This window comes from Rattus norvegicus, chromosome 8, assembly GCF_036323735.1.
Source record: "Rattus norvegicus strain BN/NHsdMcwi chromosome 8, GRCr8, whole genome shotgun sequence".
Taxonomy (NCBI): domain Eukaryota; kingdom Metazoa; phylum Chordata; class Mammalia; order Rodentia; family Muridae; genus Rattus; species Rattus norvegicus.
Window position 1 is genome coordinate 129,033,880 of NC_086026.1, and position 25,852 is coordinate 129,059,731.

At 47.3% G+C, this 25,852-nt stretch overlaps 1 protein-coding gene across 13 annotated transcripts in view; it reads left to right on the plus strand.

Moving 5' to 3' along the window:
• The window catches only part of Myrip (myosin VIIA and Rab interacting protein), a 167,050-nt gene that overhangs the window by 138,509 nt on the left and 2,689 nt on the right, over positions 1-25,852 (plus strand). For 11 of the 13 annotated variants that reach the window (NM_182844.2, XM_039081681.2, XM_039081682.2 and 8 more), the window contains 6 exon segments: positions 700-939; positions 13,146-13,340; positions 19,929-20,090; positions 22,099-22,203; positions 22,297-22,357; positions 24,083-24,201. In NM_182844.2, coding sequence (NP_878264.2) covers positions 700-939; positions 13,146-13,340; positions 19,929-20,090; positions 22,099-22,203; positions 22,297-22,357; positions 24,083-24,201 — 882 coding nt within the window. 13 annotated transcript variants of the gene reach the window in all.

Below are 25,852 nucleotides of genomic sequence, written 5' to 3' on the forward strand. Positions count from 1 at the left end.
TGTGACTAAGTGTGATAGTTTGAATAACAACGGCCTTGTGGGCTAATATATTTGAATGCTTAGTTGCCAGGGAGTGGCACTGTTTAAAAGGATTAGAAGGATTAGGAGGTGTGGCCTTGTTGAAACCAGTACAACCTTGTTGCAGGAAGTATGTCACTGGGGGTGGACTTTAAGGTCTCAAAAGCCTACTCAGTCTCACTCATTCATTCTCTCTCTATCTCTCTCTCCCCCTCCTTCCCTGTGAATCAGGATGTAGTTCTCAGCTACTTTTCCAGCACCTTCCTGCATGCTGCCGTCTTCCTGCCATGATGATACATAGATTAAGCCTCTAAAACTATAAGAAAGCCCCCACTTAAATGCATTCTTTGTGAGAGTTACTGAGGTCACAGTGTCTCTTCACAGCAGTAAAACAGTGACTAAGACACTGTGGAGCATTAGCCAAGGTCTGGTCTCTCTCGCTCATCTACACCCACCCACATATGCAAAAACACAATTCAAACGCTATTCAAAGCCTGAGGTTCATCTACCTAAGCTCTATAGCCAAGTGTTAAATGCATTTAAGACAGCCAAGGTAAAGTGGACTTGCTGTTACCCTGGGCTTCCTTCCTTAGGGGCCGCTGGGCACAGCTGAGCCCACTCAGCATCGAGATTCCTTTATTCCAGAGAGAAAGGTTCTTTTCTGGTTCTGGCTCCCTACAGGTGTCAGACAACGTGTCAGAGACTGACATCAGCAATGAGGCTCAGAATTCCCGGTCCAGCACAGACTCTGCAGAGGAGAAGCTGAGAAACAGACTGTACGAGTTAGCCATGAAAATGAGCGAAAAGGAGACTTCTTCTGGGGAGGACCAGGAGTCCGAGTCCAAGACCGAACCGAAGAATCAGAAGGGGAGTCTCTCTTCTGAGGAGAACAACCAGGGTGTCCAGGAGGAGCTGAAGAAGGTAAGGATGCCTGCAGACCGCAGCTGCAGTGTGTGTGTATGGGGGTGGGGGTGCAGACACGCCCCGGGCCTCAGGAAGACTCCCCCTCAATGCTCAGCCCAAGTACTTGGGGGAACTTTCTCAGTCATTTCCGCGGACAATCAAGGAAGGGACCCCACTGTCCTTGGACGTTGTCCCATCATGTCTCCTGTGGTCCCTCGTCTCTGAGTCTTCCATTCCCTGACCTTCTCCGTTTCCCACGTTGTTATCCGACTCCTCTCCTTTCTCCTGTGGTTTGGAATGGTGCACCTAACCGCTCCTGAAAGCAGTGGAAAGGCTTTGGTGCACAGAAGCTTCGTGTTGCAAGTGGCCATCGGTCCCTTCAGCCGAGCCACTTTCAGTCTGTTTATTTCAGCCTGAGATTCTCTTTCAAACCAACTTTACAGGGATCCCAGTGTTTCAAGCCTGCTCTCGGGATTACAAAACGCTGGATCTGTAGCCCCACACTCCTTCCCTCCCTTCCAGGCCCTTCCCTTACAAGCAAACCCTTGAGGTCCTAGGTACAGGGTTTGGACGGCATGAAAGACACGCCAACCCCCAGCAGAGAGGGGTCACAGAAGCCTCCCCTCCCTGCCTCTGCCTGCCCACTATGCTGGTTTTCCCTCCACAGCTTCTCAAGACATGTTTATGCTGTGTACGCCTATCTGCCACCAATGAAAGGAAGAGAGGGACAGGTTGAGTGTCTCTCGGACATGTTGTAGATAGATATAGAGATGGCAATAGGTGGGTGGGTGGATGATAGATAGTTTGATGGTAGACAAATGAGAGATAATAGACAATGGAGAGATAGATGGTAGGTATATAGATACATGATAAACAAATACATAGTAGATGATAGATGATAGATTGATAGATGATAGGCATGAATAGATTGGTATGAGATAGATACATAGATAGATAGATAGATAGATAGATAGATAGATAGATAGATAGATAAACTGATAGACTATAGATAGATTAATGATAAACTGATAGAGTATATATTGATTGGCAGGCAGATAAATGGATTTAAAGACAGACAGACAGACAGACAATTGTGGAAGGCCTCTGCAAATCCCATACCCAATAGAGTAAGATTTACATGAGGCAAGAAAGAAATCTGGTTCAGCACAACCCAGTCGCTGGTGCTGGTTCAAGCTGCTAGAGTCTGACCCCAAGCACTTTACTTTAGACAAATTTCAGCACAACATAATTTTGTAAAAACATTTCCTGATAGTGATGAACTCGATCCCATATGTACACAAGACATGTTTACACTGAAACTCTTCACAGAGTACATACGGTCTCCTCCATAAAGGTGGGTTCTGTTGGCTAAGAAACCATGCTCAAGATAAGACTCTAGAACGACTGAGACAAACAGGTGAGTCAGGCGTGGCCTGGCCCTCCAGGTGACACAGAGGTCGCCTGAGTGACTGTAAAGTACATGTGACATCTCATATAAGGATGGGTTCTAGACTGAGAAACAATGCTCAAGTTTAAGGCCAGGGAGGAGGAGTCTGGGATAAGCATAATCGTCTGGGGGATTCCAGCAGCTTTGTCCTACAGATAGCACAACTCACGAAGCTGTTAACTCCATCCACTCCCAGCCTTCCAGGCGGAAAACAGATTAGACATCTCTTCTGTTGAGGAGACGGCATTCCCTGCTTAACATTCCTGGTTCCCCCTGGCGCTTAGCTGTGAGCACAAAGACCCCGAGCTTTCTACATATTAATAATAATGGTGTATTGATAGATGATAGACCTATGGACAGTAAGTTGATGGGTGATAGATGATAGATAGATAGATAGATAGATAGATAGATAGATAGATGGCAGACAAGCTCATTAAAATAACCCTTTGATATACTTACAGATTATTCAGATGGGGAAACTGAGTCTGGGTTATCAGGCCTGCAGCTAGTGTAAGAGCTGAGGGTGCATTACAAACCTTGACAGCAAATCATTAGCTACCCTCTTTGTAACAGGCCACCTCTTCATTGGCTCCAACAGGACTTCGTCCTCCAGCACCTGAGGTTTATGTTAATTGTGATGCATTCATTAAAGGTCATGTCTCACCTTTGAGAGGTGGCTCTAATAGAGACTTGCTTCTCAGGTCTTTTCCCCATTCCCAGGTCACACCATGGTTCCTGCTGACCAGTGTGTGTGTGTGTGTGTGTGTGTGTGTGTGTGTGTAGGAGCTTCCACACTCTGCTAGGCAGCTGATCCGGCAGAACCAGTGCTACAGGGGAGAAAAGTCCACTATGATGACACGCGATGTCTGACTAACAGCGGTCAACACAGGCCCCGGGGGAAGTCGAGACTGTCATGTGACGTCTGTCTAATATCAGCTCCACAGCCTGTTGGCTTTGCTGCCTAGTGGTCCCAATCTCTTAGAAACACTCATGCTGGACCAGCAGCAAGGCATGCTGGGATAAGATCTATACCACCACCTTCACCAGCCAGAGGGGATCACCCCCTCTAAGCACACCTACCTGTCTGTTGGATGCACCAGGAACAATGTGCAGGAAAGGAAGAGTCACGGGGGAAGCAGCAAGGCCCTTCCGCACGCACTCATGCTTAGCCTTACTTAGACTCCAAAGTGATGTCAGTTCCTCAGAGTTCAAGTCTCTCCCCCAGTTTACCACAAGTTCATAAAGACTCAACCAGGTATCATTCTTCATAAGTAAAAAAAATAAATAAATAAAAATCAATGTCTAAAAAACAAACAACAAAGAGTAATGAATCCCCCCAACCCCCGCCAAACCAGACAAGACAACTGGGAAGCAGAAATACAGAATTACGGGCTGAATATTATCAAGCAGAGAGATGCACCGTACAGAAGTGGGTTTTAGGCTTTGAGTGTTTGTTTTGTTTCCTTGTTTTACGAACTCTGGACTCCGGCTGACATCTTAACTTTTACTGCTGCTTACAAGCACCCATTGTCTTTTCTTGTCTTCACGCCCACACTGGTCTCCTTATGGCTCCTGGCCCTTCCTGGACCCTCTAGTCCTTTCCCTCTTCCCTCTCATGGCAAGCTTGTTCTCAGTGTGCCTACAAGCCTGTCAGTCTGTCTGTCGGTCTGTCAGTCTGTCTGACTTATTTCTGACTCGATCCCTAGGTTTTTATTGTTGAGTGGATAAACACATCTTGCCCTCGATTGTAAAACAGGGATAATCATACAGCCTTTCAGAACCGTGAGGCTTGAATTATGCAGTGTAAGCTTTGAGCACAGCAGGAGCCCAGCAAATGTTAATTAGCATACGCCCTGTAACAAGCTCCAGAAAAATCAACTTCACAAAATACTGTCCATCTGCTGGTGCTGAGTACAGGGAGTTCGATGCCTCGCGGCATACAGACGCAGATCTGTGTCCACAGCTGGTGCCCTTCGCAGCATTGTGCGGAATGTCAGTGGGGGGAGACTGAACCCAAGTTTCCATCTTTAAGGTCAGAGTAGCTGGGACAATCTCCCATGATCCAGCCACTACCAGTTTATTCAAGAGAGAGAGAGAGAGAGAGAGAGAGAGAGAGAGAGAGAGAGAGAGAGAGAGAGAGAGAGAGATGTCCCTGCTTCCTGGGAGCCAACATGCAGGTGCATAGGAAGACTAGAGCCAGTTTGATGACTTTAATGGCATTTTTTTTTCTCTAGAATGTGGGTTTTCTGGATCCTGCCCAACAGTAGCAGAACCCCTTTGGAAGCATGGATTTTTTCCTTGTTTAGAGTCAGACCCTGGGCGTAGGCAGACTCACCCCTCTGCTAGCTTGAATGGTTCACTTTGGCCGGATGTAAGTGGACCAGAGATGACTGAGAAACTGCTGAAGAGTGATCTTATAGAGCCGGGTCTTGTAAGTCTGTCCTAAAACCTTGAGGTAATTAGTTGTGCCGAGGGGGTCATGTTCCTTCTTCAGGTGGCTGCCCTTGTCCCTTAGACCAATAGTCAGCCTTCCAAATTCTGGTCCTCAGAGAGTAGAAACAAACACTGGCTTTTCCAGCTCTAGGTCGGGCTCATCCCAGCCAGAGCTTGTAGGAGAACGTCCTGGTCAAGTGGCTAACTTACCTCTCAGATGTCACACTCCTGGAAAGGGATGTGAAGAGCCAGGGCCTGGCCTGAGTCTGGTTACAATATTTCAGTAGCCAAATCTCCACACCTGCCCTACTGTGCCCACGTTAGAGCAGCCGCCTTCTGGATCCCCCTGGTTTCAGAATTCTATTCTTCTAGATACGTCATGACACAAGCTACCATGGACATTAATATCACCCCTCGTGTCTTGATAGAAACACCATTTACAACGCTTCTTCTTGGACACCCAAGTTAATAAACACTGGCGCTAGAGACCAATTTGTATATCGGTTATCCTGGAACATTTTTATTTAGAGCATCTTTGTTGGTTATCACAAGTAGTTATGTTTTATTTTTATAAGAGCTCTACCCCCACAGAGCTTTACCGTCTTATCTTCTGATACTGAGAGAGCAGAGGAATGAAGCTTGTAGAAAGAGTTACAGGCTGGGAACTGGGGGTGGGGTGGGGGAGAAACATCTTGGAGAAATAGGAAGGTCTCCGGGCCAGTACTGAGCTCTTGGGGAGGAGCAGATGACGAACCTTCCCGTGAAATACACAGAAAAGAACACGGCAACTCTGAACTCAGAGTAATACAGACGGCAGTCTTCCTGTCCAAAGGAGAGATTGTTCACGAGCCACCCTACACCCTTTATGTAACTACCAGGCAGGCCCAGGTGGCTTGGGGACTCACATAGAGCCCCATTTCAGGACTGTCTAATGACCCCATGAATTTTCTGTGAGCTAAAAATTATATATGACTCTCAGACAGGATCAGGGGGATGGAGGGATGGGAAGGGGGCCAATTCCAATCATAATACGAACAAGGAAAAAGTGGGAAGTTAAAACTTAGCAAGAAAACTGCTGATCTCCAAGAAATGGGGGCCATGTGCTGGAAGGAGAGGCAGCGTAGAGATGACTTCTTCCCAAATTAGGTTAGAAGTTGAATATAATTCAGAACAGGAACTCAAACCAGATGTCAACATCCCCAAAAGATTCCCAACATCAAAATCATCTGATGGAACAAAGTCAGAAATAGTGTAGAAATGTTTAGAAAAATTAAGGAAGGACTGAAAGGGATCTGCTTAGTGAGACAATATTTATGAGCTTTAAAGCTACAGTAACTGAGTTCACGAGAGGTTGACACAAGATGTTAGGAAGAATCCAGAAATAAACTTTATTAAATATAACTCATTTTATTTCATGATTCCTGCCCATTCCCCACCCCTAGCTGGGAAGAGGATGCTGTGGGGCTTTTTAACATGCAGTGTGTGTGTGTGTGTGTGTGTGTGTGTGTATGTGTGTTTGTATATGTGAAAGAGAGAATGTGTATGCATGTATATATGAGAGTATGTGAGTGTATTGTACAAGTGTATATGTATGTGTGTATGTATTTTTATATATAGTATGTGAGTGTGTTAGTATGTGTGTTTAAAAGTGAGAATGTATATGTATGTATATATAATTGAGTATGTGAATGTATTGTATAAGTGTGTATGTATGTGTGTATGTGAGTGTGTGTGTATGTGAGTGTGTATATATATTATATATGTAGTATATGAGTGTATATATGTATATGTATGTTTGTGTGTCTGTATGTCTGTATGTATGTGCATATGTGAGTATGTATGTATATATGTATATGAGTGTGTATGTGAGTGTGCAAGTATATATGTATTGAATATGTGTGTGTATGTATGTGTATGAATGTACATATGTATATGTGTATGTATGTATATTCTATATAGTATATGTGTATGTGAGCATGTGTGTATATATGTATGTATGTGAGTGTATGTGTTCGTATGTGTATATATATGTATTGAATATGTGTATGTATGTATGTGCATATGTGAGTGTGTGTATGTGAGTGTATGAGTATGTGTATTTGTAAGTATATGAGTGTGTGTATATATGTATGTGAGTATGTGTGAGAGTATGTGTGTGTATGTGTCTGCACACATGCCATGGCACACATATGGAGATGAACTTGCAGGAGTCAGTTCTGGCTTTCCACTGTGTGGGTCCCAAGGAAACAATTCGAGTCACCAGGTTTAACAAGTCCCTTTACCTGCGAGCCATCACACTGAACTAAGAGCCTGTAATGTGTTGTTTGATTGATTTTGGTGATTGATATCTGAACCATGCTTCCCTTGCTTGTTTAGGAAGGGTAGAGGGGACACAGAGGAGAACACACTCATAAACTATGAGAAAGAGTGAATGGGCAACTCACTTTGCAGGCCCCAGCAGCAGGTGGAAGCAGCCACAAAATGGAGATGGCCAACTTCTCCTATGAGGAGTTGGGGGTGCAAAGTTGGGGGTTCAATCCCCACTTGTGTGCATTGGTTCAGCAAATAATCAGTGGGCTGATCTAGGAGCTGTGGTACATTGTGGGTAAAGAGAACTGCTTCCTGGTCAATGGACTTCTCCCTTCTGTTGGGGGAGATCTCTGATACGGAGGCACACGTTGGTATGTTTCCTTGAGGAAGCTGTTGAGTTGAGATGAGGATGCTTAGACAGGAAGTCATTAGGATGGGTGATGGACATCTGGGAACCTCTAGCCAAGTGGGTTGAACTAAGCCAGGGATGAGCAGAGCAAAGATACCCAGGAAGAGTTGGGTTGAAAAGTAGCAAGGTCACCCAGGCTGCCCAGCCAGCTCCTTACCCAGTGAATACAGGGGGTGATATTTTTAGTATCCCTGCCCTTCTGCATAGACCTTGGTGGTAGCTGGCTACTGTGAGCGATGCAGAAATCTTAGCAATCAATGTCAATCACCGGTAACCGAGAACAGCCATCACACACAAGCAAAACAGATCAACAGTCACCTCCTGTGCCAGGGAAGAAATTCCTGCCTGCTCTGTACCTGCTGGGGATAGCTGGGTCAAAGCTAGCAGCCCTGGCATTGGCCTCCTCCATCACTCAGCCATGTCCTGGTGTGCCCTCAAGGGGTATCGTAAATCAAGCAACACTGGACCCTACCCAGGGAGCACAGAGAAGACATGGAGGCACAACCTTCTCATCTCACCTCTGGGGAAGCAGGCACAAGCAGATCTCTGAGGCTCACTGGCTAGACAGCATAGCCTACCTGTCAATTTCAGGGCAGCAAGAGATCCTGTACAAAAAAAAAACAAAAAAACAAAAAAACAAACAAACAAACCACTGGGAGCTGGAGGGATGGCCCAGGGGTTGAGATTGATGTGCACTGCTCTTGGAAGGGCCTGAGTTTGCTTCCCAGCACTCACATTTGGTGGCTCACTAGTGCCTGTAATTCAAACTGCAGGGGATCTGATGCCTTCTTGTGGGTTCCACGGGTACCTGAACACACACACACACACACACACACACACACACACACACACACACACACACACAGAGGCACACATGCAGGCATCCCTCAGTCCTTCCTAGAGGTCATCTCTCTTCTGATCTCTGACATGTGTGTTGTATCTGCTTATTGCACATGCTAATTTATTAAGATCATGCCCCAACTTCTTCACACAGCTCTGCACTTTATCTTTCCCGAAGTCACTCTTCAGAGGCGTGAGTCTGTTGGAGAGCGTATTTGGTGGGTTTTGGAGGTGCCACCGAGGGCCTTATGTTCACGAGAACTGAAACAACTTGGACTATTTTCCTCACAGATTTCTGTCAGTTCTTTGTGGGGACATATGGAGTGTCTTTTCTTACCTTCAAAAAGGAGACAAATCCGTGAAATTCAGGCATTTGGGGACCAGTCTCCTTCTTGTTTCTAATTGGAAGCATCTGTAGTTTGGGACAGAACGTGATGGGCAGACCATGGGTCTGGGTTCCGAGATGGTGTGTATTCTTTCTCACTGTGGTGTGTGCCACCCGGTCCTGGTGGGCTCAGATCAGGAGTGCATCCCTGGGTAGCTCTCAGTGGGGTTGTGTCTCAGCTGGCTTGGCCTCGCCCGGGCTTTGGCAACAAGCTAATATGAAGATTTGTTGATGGTAGCTATGGAGTGACAGACAGATCCCTCTCTCACCTTCTTCCATTCACCTTTCGCTCACTGACCTGTTTGCCCCTCAGGGTTTTAATAAGTTAATTTTTATGTGTCTGTGTGAGTGGCCCCATGTATGTATGTGCACCACATATGTGTCTGGTACCCAGGAGGCCAGAAAAGGGTGTTGGATCACATAGGACTGGTGTTGCAGGCAGTTATGAACCACTGATTGGATGCTGGACCTCAGCAGCAGGTATTCCTAACTGCTGAGTGGTGAGCCCCCTCTCCATCCCTGCCCCTCTATCCCTGCCCCTGAGGGTTTATGTGAGCATCACTTTCTGCAAACACTGACTGGGCCCAGGGACCTCTACACATGGATGCAGGAATGGTGGGTGGTGGGAAGGGCATAGGCCTTGGGGACCAAGATTTCTAGGCTCGTACCCCTCCTCTATACCTTCATCTTTCAAGATGGGATGGAAACATCAGGCATGTTAGATGAAAGCCGCAGGATGGACAGGATTACTAGACTGTTCTAAACTCTGTCTCGTGGAAACCAAGTACCTTTTTCCTATTAGAGAAAAACGAAAGTGCCAAAAAATGGAAGTGCAATTCTTCTGAGGATACTGGGGACGGTCTCTCTCTCTCCCTCTCTCTCCCTCTCTCTCCCTCTTCCTCTCTCCCTCTCTCCCTCCCTCCCTCTCTCCCTCCCTCTCTCCCTCTCTCCCTCTCTCTCTCTCTCCCTCCCTCTCTCCCTCTCTCTCTCCCTCCCTCTCTCCCTCTCTCTCTCTCTCCCTCCCTCCCTCTCTCCCTCTCTCTCTCTCTCTGTCCCTCCCTCCCTCTCTCCCTCCCTCCCTCCCTCTCTCCCTCTCTCTCTCTCTCTGTCCCTCCCTCCCTCCCTCTCTCCCTCCCTCTCTCCCTCTCTCTCTCTGTCCCTCCCTCCCTCCCTCTCTCCCTCTCTCCCTCTCTCTCTGTCCCTCCCTCCCTCCCTCTCTCCCTCTCTCTCTGTCCCTCCCTCCCTCCCTCCCTCCCTCTCTCCCTCTCTCTCTGTCCCTCCCTCTCTCCCTCTCTCCCTCTCTCTCTCTCACGTGTGTGCATTGGCCTGGTGCTTTAGTTCATCAGGTGACCACCTGCATGTGTTTGCCTCTTCCATGTCTGTCGCTATGATGGTCACATTTGATCCATCTTATAATTAATGCCTGGTTGAATGTAGGTAACCTTCAGGAAGCTCTCTCTGGGCTCTCAAATCCTGCTATGTTGTTTCATACAGCCCATTGCTCCAGAGTCCTGTACAACAGAAACTAAAGAGGTCTTTAGCTTTTTATTTCTGCTGAAAATAGGGTTCCCTGCCAGCCCCCTCTGAATGTCTACATCTCCCCATCAATAGCCCTCCCTATGCAGTGCTAATGATAACTTCATACCAAACTTTTGGAGGGTCATCTTGGCGGCAAGGTCAGGCTGTTCACACAAGGAGCAGAGTTAGCTGTGGAAGTCCCCTGGTGGCTCTGGCTGAGCCAGTGAGTGACCAGGGCATCCTGCTTCTCTTACTAAGGGCAGTCCATTAAGTCCTGTTAGCTCAACTTTCCCACCCCTACCCCAGGCCCAAGTAAACTGGCCACTTCTAGGTGATCCACAGAGAAATTGTACAGAGAAATTATATACAGATTCCCGTTTGTACTTCCCAATGGGCATTAACCGAGAGATTTCAAACAGCAGAAAACTTCGGGGCCTTTTTTTTCTTTTTGTAGTTTAAGAATGTAAAAGTTTTCAGTGAGTTTATTTTCTACAATTTATGTCTACAAAACAGAAATCAAAACATACATGGTCTATTGAGAGGGAAAGTCCTATAGTGTATAAAAATATCTAATCTTCCAAATCACTAACAAATGTATCAGATTTGATGAACACAGCAGGTACTCTGTCAAACTTTAGCATTTAACAGGGACCATCCCCTGCAACATATGAATAACATATAATTCTATATAAGATTGAAACTTCTGTTCTTATTACTGTTGGTTTTGGTAGGATGGAGGTCATTTTCCTTTTGGAATGGTCCAGACCCTTGAACCCTTGACCTGGCAAGTGAAACGTGAGTCTTTTCCCTCCACAGAGGAAACCCACCTCAGATTGCCTACCCTCAAGGGCCAGGACAGAGTGTCTGTGACAGGCTGTAAGGGTGGGGCCAAGTTGGGCCTCGAGGGGAAAGATTGCTCCTTTTTGTTCTCAGCCTCACTCCTTCACTCTGAACCCTGCGATCTTTGTTGAAGAGGTGTTGCCTGAAGCTTCCTCTAATGAGACAGAACCAGAGGTAGAAGCCTCTCCAAGAAGCAAGCCATGGGGCTGGAGGACTGCTCAGTAGTTAAAACTCTTGTCATAGGATCAGCAATCGTGATGACTGGGGTTTGACTGGCATTTGAGTCCCCAGAATCTGTGTGCATGCCCAAGGACAGCTTCCAGAACCTGAAGACAAGCCATCTCCAGAGCAAGTGAGGTAATGAGATTAGTGCTGTCAGGAAGCTCAAGGTTTGACTGGGAGACCCTGCCTCAGTGCATAAGGTGGGAAACAAGTGATGAAGAAAGATTTCCGGTGTCAACTCTGAGGCTCTGCACACCTGTAAACACATGTGCACCCACAGACACACACACCTTAAACATACATGTGAAAATAAACAGAAAAAAGCTTTTACAGAAAGAAGTTGGCTTTCTCTTCCAGCTCAGCAGTCTGTCACAGGAACAGCCTTAGCTGCAAGGGAGGCTAGTCCTAGCTGCAAGGGAAGCTAGCATATGTTACTTCCTGTTTAGAGAGGAAAACAAAGGAGACTAGCTTGAGATCAATGTGAGCTTGCACAAAGTGCCTGCCAAGCCTCAGAAGAGTTTGTTGCCAGTACCCTCATGTGTGTATGACAGAGTAAGTTCTAGAACTGAGGAGCAGCAGCCTTGGCTGAGGTCCCATCAGAGACAAAGCTAGAGTCTCACCAGGTCTCCTGATTCCTCATACAGAAAGCCACCCTCAGGACCAATATCATCTAGGAAAAAAAGTAACTGATAATAAACACAAAACACCCTCAAGCTCTGTTTCCTCCCTCCATCCCTGTGACCTGGAGTCACTCGTTGGGTCACTAAACTGAAGCCAAGTCAGACTAGCCCTTCTCTGCCGCTGTGTGTGTATGTGTGTGTCTGTGATAAGATTCATTTTTTTTTTATTTTTTTTATTTTTTCAGAGCTGGGGACCGAACTCAGGGCCTTGCGCTTGCTGGGCAAGTGCTCTACCACTGAGCTAAATCCCCAACCGATAAGATTCATTTTTATTTAATGTGTATGAACGTTTTCAGAAGAGAGCTGAAACTTTATAAATGGGTGTGAGCCACTATGTGATTGCTGGACATTGAACCTGGGTCCTCTGTAAGAGCAGTCAACACTCTTAACCACTAAGCTATCTCTTCAGCTCCCCGTGTAGATTTCTTTTATATCCCACTGTTTCTGCAGGTGTGTGTATGTGTGTGTGTACGGTGTGTTGTGATATGTGAGTGTGTGTATGGTGTGCATATGAGAGTGAGTGTTTGTGTGTGGTGTGTGTGTGAGTGTATGTGGAATGTGTGATACATGTGTGTTGTGTTTGTATGTATGGTATGTGTGTGGTATGTGTGAGTCTGTATGTGAGAGTGTGTGTGGCATACATGTTTGTAGTGTGTGAATGTGTGTGTGGTTTATGTGTGTGAAATATGTGTGTGGCATGAGTGTGTGTAGAATGTGGTTATGTATGTAGTGTGGTGTGTGTGTGTGGTATGTGTGTGTAAGTGAATAAGTTTGTGTGGTATATGTGGTGTGTGATATGTGTGTGATGTGAATGAATGAGTGTGTGAATATGTGGAGTGTGTGGTGTGTATACGGAGTGTGTGAGTGAATGTGTGTATATGAGTGTATATGAATGTGTGTGTATGGTGTATGTGTAGTATGTGTGAGTGTTGTGTGAGTATGTGTACATATGCGTGTGGTGTAAGTATGTGTACATGTGTGTGTATGTGTGTGTGTCTATCTGTGAGTGTTTGTGTGCATGCATATGTGTGTTATCACAGAGCTGACCTCATGATGGGTGCCAGGATATTGTAGGATTTCCTTGTCCTTGTTAATGTGCTGTTCTTGTCTTCTGTCCCCTTCTGTTATTGGGCCAAACAGAAGTGTTCTGCTGTTTCTCTCTGCAACATCTCCACAGAAGTCCTGAAGGTCATCAATGCTACTGAGGAGTTGATCGCAGAGTCTGCAGGGCCCTGGGAGATCCCCCCAGTCTCTACTGACAGAGACAATGGGATGTTTCCTCTTGGAACAGACCAAAGGAGCCTGGACAAGCAGCTGACTTCCTTGGAAGAAAACGTAAGAGGGTGTGAATGTACCCAGTCCAGAGTGAGCGTTTGTGAAGGAGAGAGACCATTATTGCTGATCCCAAATCATGCAAGGACAAACACCATCACCACCACCAACGTACTTACTGGTGCCTTCTCGGGAAAGGGCTACGGCAGGGCGCCTGGAAGCAAGGATGAAATCAAGAGTTAATTGAGCAACTATTGAGAAAGATATGGGGTGGGGGAGCAAAGCCCAGAGGAAGTCATCTGTGCTTTTCTGTCATCAATTCCTTAGCTGTGAAACTTCATCCACAGAGTGGCCCCAGAGGTGGCTTTCTGTATGAGTAGTTAGGAGACCTGCTGAGACTCCAGCTTTGTCTAGTTACAGACAGTGGCCAGGCCACTTCCTGTCCCTCGAGGAAGATGGTACAGGGATGGCATGAGGAAGGGAAGAGGGAAAGCAGGACTCTGATCTCAAAGTCGCTTCATCCTGGTGCCTCAGAGACCTTGCAGATGAAAGTTGCATCTTGAAACTGGGCTTCTCTACAGCCAGAAATACTTCAGTCCTATTGCCTGCGGGTTGAATGTCCTGCGATGTAGGGAATTAGTGCCTCGTGAGGCTTTAGGGATAGGGAGGTTGCTAAAGAAAACATCAGGGGATGGAGAGCTGGCTCAGTGGCTAAAGGGCTCACCACACAAGTGTGAGGACTAAAGCTTAGATCCCCAGAAACCCACAATCAATGCCAGGTAGATGCAGTAGCATGTTCGTAACTCCAGCCTGTAATTCAGAAGCAGAGACGGAGGTCCCCAGAGTGAGCTGGCTACTCGAACTAGTAGTCTTGACTAGTTCTGGCTTTGGCCGAGAGACTCTGCCTCAGTGAATAAGGTAGAAGAACTGTGGAGGGATAGCTCCCGATGCCCACCTTGGGCTTACACTTGCATGTGCATTCACATGTAAAACGCACGTGTCTGGGCACACACACTCGCACATACACAAAGAGGGGGGCAGGGACAGATGGACGGACAGACAGACAGACAAAGATAAAGAAAAGAATGTTGAGTGGAGTGTGTCAAACTTTCTTCAGGACTGTTGTGATGGGTAAGCATAGAGACCTTATCAGTGGGGTCTTGTACTAGTGAAGAGATTGAACTTGGCCTCTAACATCCCAGGTGATCTGGAGTTGATGGCCAAGCAGAGAGCAGGAGATAGAAGATTGCCCAACTGACCTTAAGGGGCCAGGACAAGCAAACCTAACCAGATTCCTGCTGAAGGCAGGTCAGGGTGACACAGCCACCATTTGGAGACAAGTGAGGTCAGAAACCTAATGAGATGTGGTTGGTCCTCTCTCGGGGATGGGCCTTTGGCCAGAGGAACTGGGCAAGATTATACTAGATAATACTTGATCTAAAAGCTCCACGGGTGAGCCCAGGAGATGATGGTTCTGCCCGCACTAAAGTTTAGGCAACCGGAGCCTTTGTCGAGGGGAGTGTGTGGAAAACAAGATTGAGCCAGGGAGCCAGTGGAGAGCCGTAGAGCCCTTCCACTGCTGGGATGAGGGTAACTGATAAAAGGACCTTAGTTCTCCAGGCAGGGGGGGGGGGGGGCGGATAGCTGGTGGGTAAAGTGCTTACCGTGCAACCATAGAGGCCTGAGTTCCAAACCCAGAATTCATACAGAAAAGCCAGACATGGCAGAATGGACTTGTCATCCAGGGCTGGGGAAGCAGGGACCTGGCTCTGGTTAATAAGTCTCACTGGGTCAGTTCCAGGTCAGAGACCCTGTCCCAAAATGCATGTCAGATGGCACCTGAAGAGTAACACCTCCGGATGCCTCTTACATGTATGCGCACACACACACACACACACACACACACACACACACACGTATGCGCACTCACAGATACACTGACAACGGTCAGTTTTCTCTCACTGTATTAAGCATACACCCATCTGCCAAAACCATATTGGAGCTGAGGCCTTGTGTGCATCTCCACAGCATAGGGTGATGGTGTGGTGTTTTTTGTGTGGCTGGATCTGCAGCCTATTACCCCCTTTTTGTGCCACCCCCTCCGCTCTAGCCCTGTCCTGTTCTCCAGAGTGATGCCTAGGAATGCCTGCCTCTCTTCCCCTCCCCCTCTTTCGCCATGTGCCTTTGAATTCTGTAAAGTGTTGAGTAAGAGTGGGAAGAATTCTTTTTTTCACCTCAGCTTTCTAATCCAGCAGATCACAGAGCCCTGGGCAGCCGGGCTTACCCTCTTGTGCCCTGGGTGGAATGTAGCTGAGCCATAGGAAAAGGCAGGGCTGGCTCTGAAAGCAGCCCCTGGCTGCAGCTGCCTTAATTAAATCATGGCTTTTGTTGGTCTGCACTGTAAAAAGTGCATTTCATCCTTGATCTCCCCCCAGCCCCCAGTTGCCTTTGTGCTGGGGACCAAACCTTACCATCTTCTCTTTCCTTCTCAATATGGTTGCTGGGAGCCAGGACTCTCAGATAAACGAGAACATTCTATTTTGAGTACTCACCCTTGGAAATGCTTCTGGGGCTGTGGGGGCTACACCACACAGAACAAAGAAACCGTTTCATCAATGGCTTATTCACTTGGTTAGAGGCGAGCCCAGGAATCAGAGGTCCACAGTCCCCCTTGCATCTGCTCTGTAAGATCAGCTACTGTCTCCCCTAATGTCTAGCACACTCTGGATTCCTCTCACCCTCTCCAGCTGCACACAGTGAGAGTTCAGTTCCTTGGGCGGAAAACAGATTTCAGACCGTCTCTGAGAAGCTGTGTCTGCTGGGGTCTAGTTGGGAGGGGAGAGATTTGTAAGGAAACTATTAACTAAGGTGTGGGCAAAGTTAAGAAATACCGGAGGGCTGGAAGAACAGGACAGAGAAGGCTGTTCCATACCTAAGTGGCACGACCAGAGCTAAGGAAGCTGAAGCCTGGGAGAGTGCCCTGCCAGTGGAAGCTAGCCACAGTCAGTGGGCTTCTAACACAACTCCGACGCTTTCTCGCCTTTAACCTTGAGCTGGCCTGTCCTATTAGCCAGGGAAGCATGGTCATGAAAGTCATAAAGATTGGTGTCTTCATTTCACTTCCTGTTGGTGTGATAACCTACCCCGACAAGGGTAACTTGAGGGAGAAAGGGCTCATTCCACTCAATTGCAGGTTACTGTCTCCTCCACTGTGGGGATCTTATGGTGCAGGAATTTGAAGTAGCCTGTCACATTTCATCCATAGCCAAGAGCAGTGAATGAATGTACCCATGCTGGTGCTCAGCTCACTCTCTCTTGTACAGTCTGCCTAGGGAGTGGTGCCACCCACAGTGGGCAGGTCTTCTTACTAATCAAGATAATCCCTACAAACCAACCTGATCTAGACAACCCCTCACTGAGACTCCCTTCCCGAGTCACTCTAGATTGTATCAAGTTGACAATTAAAACCAACCGTCGGTGCCTGGATAGACAACTCAGCAGTTAAAAGCGCTGGTTGTTCTTCCAGGGGACCCGAGTTCTATTCCCAGCACCCATGTGACAATTCACAACTTCCTGTAACCTCAGTTCCAAGGAATCTGACTCCCTCTTCTGTCCTCCAAAGGTACCGCATATACATAGTGCACTTAGATGTATGCAGGCAAAGCATGTGTACACATAAGATAAAAATAAATAAATCTTAAAAAAAAATACACACTAGTCAACACAGGAAGTCAGGTAAACAGGAGACATCAGGGCAGTGAAGGATAGAAAAGGACCCAAAAGGATCAGCAGAGAGCAGGTAGCACAGAGTGTGAACAAGAGGATGAGCCACCTCAGGATTTACTCAGAGGAGCGAGAGAAGAGATGACTAAGGGAGGAGTCAGCCCTGTCCCCTCCTGTGCCCATCTGAGGACCTGTCTCATTTATTTTGCTCTAAGACAATGTCAACTTATACTAACCTATGATTACACACACACATACACACACACACACTCATACTCACATTCACACATACATTCACACACAATACTCACACACACTCACACACATCCTTTCTCATATACACAATACACACATACTCACACACATTCTGGTACACACTCTCTCACACACTCATACTCTTACTGCATATTCACATTCTTCTCTCTCTCATACACACACACACACACCCCAATTTTCTTTTAGCTTCATTTCTTGCTGCCTGTATTCTTTACAACCAGGGGCCATAGGCACACTGGAAATGCCCACCCACAGGATGGAACAGAGGACATCTGTCCTTCCCAAGATTCTGTTGCTGCCCCAAAGCTCCAGAAAGGAAGTGGCCCCAAAACTCATGGCAGCAGCCATGGTCACTTAAGTAGCTCTCTGCCGTTTGTGAGCATGGGAGAAAACACTACCGTCTGTATGGCACATTTTATGGACACTGCACCTAACAAGATGCTAAAGGGACCACCCTGTCTGGAGCATTTGTTCTTTCTGTAAAAATTGAGATCTGTGCCTGAGAGACTCCTAGACCCCATGGGGATTGGGTGGTAGTGTGGCTGGGGTGGTAGTGTGGCTGGGGTGGTAGTGTGGCTGGGGTGGTAGTGTGGCTGGGGTGGTAGTGTGGCTGGGGTGGTAGTGTGGCTGGGGTGGTAGTGTGGCTGGAGTATAGCTCAGTAGGATAAATGTTAACCCCACTGAATGAGAGTAGAGACCACCACCCAAATCAACCAGATTTATGGCAGGCGTTATATGTGCAAAATATATCTGGTCTGGAACCTGCCTCCCTAAACATGAGAGGTCAGCCCAGAACACAGGAGCAATGGAGCTTTTAAAGTACCCAAACTGCAAGGCTAGGGACTTTCCAAGGGTTTGGGGATTTGGGGTTATGTGGGAAGATGGCTGAACATCTCACATGAATTTGGCAGAACATCTTATGGGGTGATGGTCAGAGGGTCAGAGTATAGTCAGAATAGTGGGTGTGGGACATGTCAAACTCCAGAAAATGGGTCAAGACGTGGCCAAGTAAGTTTTATAGAAAACAGGAATGAACTTCTTTTGATCTTATAGCAGCATGGCCTCTAGTCTTAAAATGGAGTCTAGCCTGTCCATGGTAAGTACATGCCTTGCAAACCTGAGGGCCTGAATTCCATCTTTAGCCTATCCAATGAGAGTCACTGACTCAACAGTCAAGATGCACAGAGACTGGGAAACAGCAAGATTGTTCTCTGACCTCCCCACCTATACAGACATGTATACACATGTACACACATGTACACACATGTACACACACACACACACACACACACACACACACACACACTTCTTAGAATCTTGCAGTAAAGAGGTCTATGCAGAGCTCTTTGTCCTGGGGCTTCAACTACAGAGCCCTTCCTTAATGAACACCGGTCCCCATCTCTCAGCCTCTCTGAGAGTCTCACTGAACTAGGAGGCAGGCATCAGCACCAGTTTGAACAGGACGCAAGCATTACAAAGTAACCATTGTTTCCACCCAGTACTCACTTTTGCTAAGCAAGCAATCCCAGGCAGCTTTCAGCAGGCTGCTTTTTAGCAGATTAGAGTAACATTTTATGGAGGGGCAACACTGACTTCCTTTATGTTGAGCCAGTATTAAAATGCTACCCACCAGTGTACAACATTGTATGCCTGGGTCCGAGTGCTGAATTGTGAAACTTGATAATAGTCTGATAGAAATTAAAGCTCACAGCACCTCAGGGTAGGGATGTAGAAGTATAGGACCTGCACCAGCTCTCCCCCACTCATGTCGAGGCTCCACCTCATCCCAGTTGTGAGACTCAGGGTGACTCTGGGCTTTCCTGGGATATAAAACATGGTCGTTAGCATAGTGGTTATGACAGTATCTATCTTTAGAGTCACCTGAACATTCAAAGTGCTAAGTCCTGGGCCAGCAAGATGATTCAGTGGGTGAAGATGCTTGCCACCAAGCCTGACAATATGAGTTCAATTCCCTAGGAACCACATGGTGTGAGGAGAAAACCGACTCCTGCAAGCCATTCTCTGACCTACACACACATATACACATGTGTGCACATGCGTGCACACACACTGTGGCACACGCATGTGCACATACCTAACACACACAAATAAATGAGATTTTAAATGATAAGTCATATGAATCTCCTGCCTTAGTTCCTGGGACGATAAGCACGTCACCATTCCTCCCTCCTCTGGCCCTTCAAGCCCCATCACTTTGGTGGGAGGTTCTTACTCAGCTGTGCTCAGTGGCAAACATCTGTGTCCCCTCCCCACAGTGCCAGGAAAACACTTTCAGAAAACACAAGTAAAAATATGAATCCTTCTGTGCTCAGGGCTCAGATCTGTCTCCCATTGCTTTGTAAAAATGGCTAATGGCAGGCACCTCACCGTCACCACCACTTCCAATGTACCCAGTGATGGATGTCTGTTGCTGTGCTTAAACAGGGTCGCTTCGTGTAAACTATTCCAAAACAACCCCATCGTGAATATCTCAGTGCTTGGAGGAGGAGAGGTGTCAAAGGCTTCCTGCTCACATGTTGATAAGTGGGGGCTCCCAGGTCTCCCCTCGTGTTAAGCCCAGTTTTCTGGTGTCGCTTTAAAGAACCTGGCCAACCCCAGTCCACTGGGCTCAGAGCTGTGTGTTCTCTGCAGGTGTACCTGGCAGCAGGCACGGTGTACGGGCTGGAGGGTCAGCTGAGTGAGCTGGAAGATGCTGCCCGCTGCATCCACAGCAGCACGGGTGAGACAGAACTGGCAGATCTGGAGGACCAGGTGGCTGCAGCTGCAGCCCAGGTGCACCACGCAGAGCTCCAGGTGAGCCCCCTCCTCTCTGCTCAGGTTGCAATAGGAAGCTCCCACTTCACAGATCCATTTCAAAGTCATGGTGCCTACCAAGGACGGTCATCTCCAGTGGGCTTGCATAGAGCTGGCCTTCTATAGCAAAGGACTTGATCAAACCTTTTCTTCCTTTGTGTGTGTGTGTGTGTGTGTGTGTGTGTGTGTGTGTGTGTGTTTCTTGGATGTTTGTATATGCACCATCGGCATGTGTGGTCGGGGAAAAATCATTAGATCCCCTGGTACTGAAATTCTGGATGGCTATGAACCACTATGTGGATGCTGGAGTCAAAACTCAGGTCCTCTGAAGAGCAACCAGTGCTCTTGGCCAGTGATCCATCTCTTCAGCCCACAAACCCCTCCTAAAATAGACATCTCCCTTCCATACCAGATCTTAGATCTATGGCATCTGCCTTGGGCTTCCTTTAAGAAGTATCCCGAGGGCTGAAGAGATGGTTCAACCAGTAAAGTGCTTGCCACAAACCTGAGGGCCCCAGTTCAGATCCCAGCACCCATATAGAAAGCTGGCCAAGGTGTCATGCACCTGTAACCCCAGTGCTGGAGAGGCAGAGGTTCAAGAACCCCTGGGGTTCACAGACCAGCCAGGCTACTCAGATCCATGAGTTCTAGATTCACAGGCCAGCCAGGCTACTCAGATCCATGAACTCTAGGTTCACAGACCAGCCAGGCTACTCAGATCCATGAGCTCTAGGTTCACAGACCAGCCAGGCTACTCAGATCCATGAACTCTAGGTTCATAGACCAGCCAGGCTCTTCAGATCCATGAGCTCTAGGTTCAGTGAGAGATACTCTCTGAAAATACCGGGTGGAAAGAATTGGAATGTCAGCCCCTGGCACCCACAGCACACGCGCATATGTGTGTGTGTGTGTGTGTGTGTTTACAAACTTGTACACACACATATGCACACACATTCATGCTTTATGCTGGTCCCCTCCCACCCATCCCAAGGCAACCTCTTTCATTCTGTGGGTTGCTTCCTGCTGTTTTTTTTTACCAGGGACCCAAAGCTACACGAGGGCCAGGCCACAGTTGTCTAGCCCGAAGGAATGACTCCTGACACTTAACAAAAATGGAGTCTGAGCTGGAGAGATGACTCAGCAGTGGAGAGCCCATCCTACCCTTTCAGAGGGCCTGGGCTCCAAGCCTGGCACCCACATCAGGTGGCTCACATTTGATGACAAATGGAAGCTGCATTAAGCTACGGGTATAAAAAGATGAGTATTCAGAAGACAGTTTGAAGCTGTGTCCACTTAGCAAAATAATGACGGGCTCTTTCCTGGAGCCTGTGACCTCTGCAGCACGGGTGTTTGGCCAGGTCTACAGAACCAGGCATGAGTTCCATCCTTGGTTACTCACATATCCACCATGCCACTGTAACACCAATGTGGGTCTCGCTTTTTGACGTTTTTATTACCTCGGCATCACTTCCCTGAGGACCAAGGCTCCAGTTCCTTTTCAAAACAAACCAAAACCTTATCCTAGCCCTAATAAACTTTACTCAGACCTACATGGCTCTGGACTAGCTTTCCCACAATGCTCCAGGCCTTCGATTTGCCCCTGTGCCTACTCTAATGGGGCTGTTGACATACTCCAGAGCTGTAAAACTAGAAACTTAAAAGTATCCACTTCCTATGTTTCATCTTTTCCTTACAGCACTGGATAGATCAGTCACTGGTAGAATTTAGATGAATGAAAATTACAGGTGTTGTGTCACACACCTATAATTCCAGCACTTAGGAGGTGGAAGCAGGAAGATCATGAGTTCAAAGTCATCCTCAGCTACCTAGCAAGTTTCAGACCAGCCTGGGCTACATGAGACCCTTGTCTCAAAAAGGAAAACAGAAATGAGTGAATGGATGAGCAGACATGAAAACAGATTCATTCATTATTTATAGTTCGTGACACTTTTTAAACCAAGATTCTTCCCTTTGGTATTCACTGAACCTGTCTTTCTGTCCCATGAAGATCTCTGACATCGAGAGCCGCATTTCAGCCCTGACCATCGCTGGCTTAAACATAGCGCCATGTGTGCGTCTCACAAGAAGACGGGATCAGAAGCAAAGGAGTCAGGTGCATCTGCCTTTCCTTACCCCATTGGAACATTGCATGACCTGGAAAGTTCCAAATCTACAGAACTGTACTGACAGCCATGTTTCTTCGTAGGTACAAACTATAGACACGTCGAGGCAGCAGAGGAGGAAACTACCTGCCCCTCCTGTGAAAGGTGTGTTGCACTTAAAACACCAACCCGGGGTTGCTGAGTGTGAGGAAGTGTGAGGGCCAGATCCAGTGCGCCCGCTCCCCAAGGACTGTGCTAATCCATCTTACTTGTGAGTGTGTGAGAAAGTGTGTACTACGACAAGTGAGCACAAGTGTGTATGTGTAAAATGGATTATAATATTCTAGCCAGTCCATATAAAAGACACACAATCCTGCTGTTTGATTAACAAGCCGTAAGCCTAGGTTGGGCAGGTTTTGAGCTATTCTACCTTATATCCCAGCCGTATGTCCCTTGCCACTTGCTGTTTCTCCTGGGCACCTGTTCATGGTCCATCTCTTCTCAGGAGGCCTCCTCCTCTCTCAAGTCCTCTTTCTTCTCTCTCTCGGTCCCTACCTGAGACCCCTCACTCGATCCTCATGTCTTGCCTTTTTCCCTCTACTGACCAATCACAAGCTCTAGCCTTTGATTAACTAATAACCTGTAGACTGAGAAGCAGGGTTTGCATGGCACCACTTGGTATACATGAGGATCTCCAACCCCCAACAGGTGTGAGAACAATGGTGTATGTCAGTGTGCCTGTGTGAGCAAGTGTATGTGTGAAAGTGTGGGAGACTGGGAGTGTGAGGGTGTGAGTGTGCACAGGTGAGTTGTATTTGTGAGAGTAGGTGTATGAGGGTGGTGGTGGTGGTGGTGGTGGTGGTGGTGGTGGTGGTATGTGTGGGTGTGGGTGTGGGTGTGAGGTTGGTGTGAGTGCATGTGAGGATGTGGGGCTCATTGTGCAACTGAATGTGGGCGTGTGTGTGAGCATGAGATTAGTTAGAGTGATTGCCTGTGTTGATGTGTCTGTGGCGGATTATATGAAGTGTATGATTGGGGAGGGGAGGGAGAGAGAGAGACAGAGAGAGACAGAGAGAGACAGAGAGAGACAGAGGGAGATCATATTAGTATACTGTGAAAGTTTATGCATGTGGGAGAATCAGGTGTATACATGTGTGTATTGGTATGTGTGTCTGAGTGTAGGCATGGACTTGGTGTGTAACAGTGTGTGCATGAGTGAGGGAATGTGCATGAATATGTTGTTGTATGTCATTGTATGTGAGAGTATTCTGTGAGTATGTGATTTGTGGGTATGTTAATGTGAGAGTTTCTACCAGTTTGAGTGTGAGGCTTTGAAAGTGTATGTGGGGGGGTATAAGTGTGTTTTTGAGTATTTTTAGTATGTATGCATCTGTTTGCACATATGTGAGTCTAAGTGCGTGAGTGTGTGCATGGGTGGGGGTTTGAATGTATGTTCAAATTTGTGTGTGAGACTGTGTGTATATGTGTGCAGTGTGTTGATGTATGTGTTTGGGTGTGTGTATGAGTGTGAGGATACATGCATAGTTTGTGTGTGAACATTGATGAGATTGCATGTGTGTAGGTGGCATGCATGTGTGTTCATGTGTGTGGGAGCCCTGGATTACAAGCTGTTTTACATGGTACTGGGATCCAAACTCAGGCATGGCAAACCTTCCTACCTCCTGAGCCGTCTCTCCAGATGTTCTTCCATGTCTTGACTTGGGTCCCCTCAGAAGCAAACCTTGGGTCACAGATGAGTGTGATGTAGTTTATAAAGATGGGGGAGGCAGGGTGCTTTACTTACTGAGCTTCTCCTTTAGGAAAACGAGGCCAAATCCTCCTGACAGCATCTCGCTAGCTTCTAATTCTTATTCTCTGTTTCCTTTTTAGCTGAAAAAATTGAAGCATCTTCTGTGACCCCCATTAAGACATTTAACCGCAATTTCCTTCTACAAGGCTCCTCCACAAACAGGCCCACGGCAAGTACCAGTAACACCAAGGACTTGATGGTAAGTATCTCTGTGCCTGTTACATCACATGATGCCCCCCATCCCCTATCATGCAGGCTTTTCCCTCCTTCCTCTGCCCCAGCAGAGCCCCAAGAGGCAACCTTTCTCTCTGGTCTTCTGACCTGCCTTAGATTCGGGGAGAGGTGTCTGGAGAGGGTGTGTGCCATCCCGTGTGGCACTGCTGACCTCTTTAACCTGAGTCTGTCATCTCAGCTGTACCTCTATGTAGCTCTGTTTAGGAACCAGCTGTAACCAGAGGGCCAGGTCTGGTGGATGTGTAAGGGCTTTTTGACTCTGGAAGGATCCACACGCACTTGTAAGTTTCTGTTAGCCACAAATGCCTCTTCCTAAACGGAGTCAGCAGCTGCCCCTAAATGTGACAAAGGGCTTGGCAAAGGGTGATGTTCCAGACTCTGGGAATCGCACAGGCAGGGATAAAGGGGTGTTCACTGCAGAAACAACATTGTAGATCTGTAATTTTATCAAAGAGGAGCTAAGGCAGGAGGATTGCTGCAAGTTGGAGGCCAGTCAGGGCTGCATGGCATTAAGCCACAGTTACATAGCAAGGCACCGGTGACATGGGCCATGGGGTGTCTTAGTTAGGGTTACTATTGCTGTGATGAAACACCATGACCAAAAGCAACTTGGGGAGAAAATGGTTATGTGCTTATATCCTGAGTCGCAGTCCACTGAGGGAAACAAAGGCAGAAACTCACACAGGGCAGGATCCTGGAGGCAGGAGTTGATGCAGAGGCCATGGAGAGTGCTGCTTACTGGCTTGATCTCCATGGCTTGCTCAGCCTGCTTTCTTATAGAACCCAGGACCACCAGCCCAGGGATGGCCCCACCCACAATGGGCTGGGCCCTCGCCCATCAATCACTATTAAGAAAATGCCCACAAGATTGCCTAGAGCAGAATCTCAAGAGTGTTTTCTCCATTGACGCTCCCTCCTCTCAGAAGACTCTAGCTTGTGTCAAGTGGACATAAAACTGTCCAGCACAGGGGTAAAAGCCCTTGTCGTACAAACCTAACAACCATGGAAAGAAAGAACAAACTCCTGAAAGTCCTCTGACCTCCACTCAGGCAAATACACTCACACATGTGCGCACACACTTGCACACTGAACACATATGCACACATACCATACATATGCACGCACATGCACACACACCATATACCCACACACAGGTGTACACACACACATACCACACACACACACACCATAGATATACACACACAAACTCACATGCACTCACACACCATATATATGTGCACACTCCCAAATACACCATATACACGCATACATACACTCCCACACCATACACATACATGCACATATACTATACACATACTTGCACACTATATACCCACATACATATGCACACACCATACACACACACCATAGATATGCACACACTCACATGCACCATACATACCAAAGCCATGTATACACATATTCATACACCATACACATGGATGCACATGCACATACATACCATATACCCACATACAGGTCATACAGGTGTGCATGCACACAGATGTCATTCACACACACATATCATATACACATATACAAGTATGCATGCTCACACACCATACACACACATATACATACTCCCACACCATACACACATGCACATACATCATACA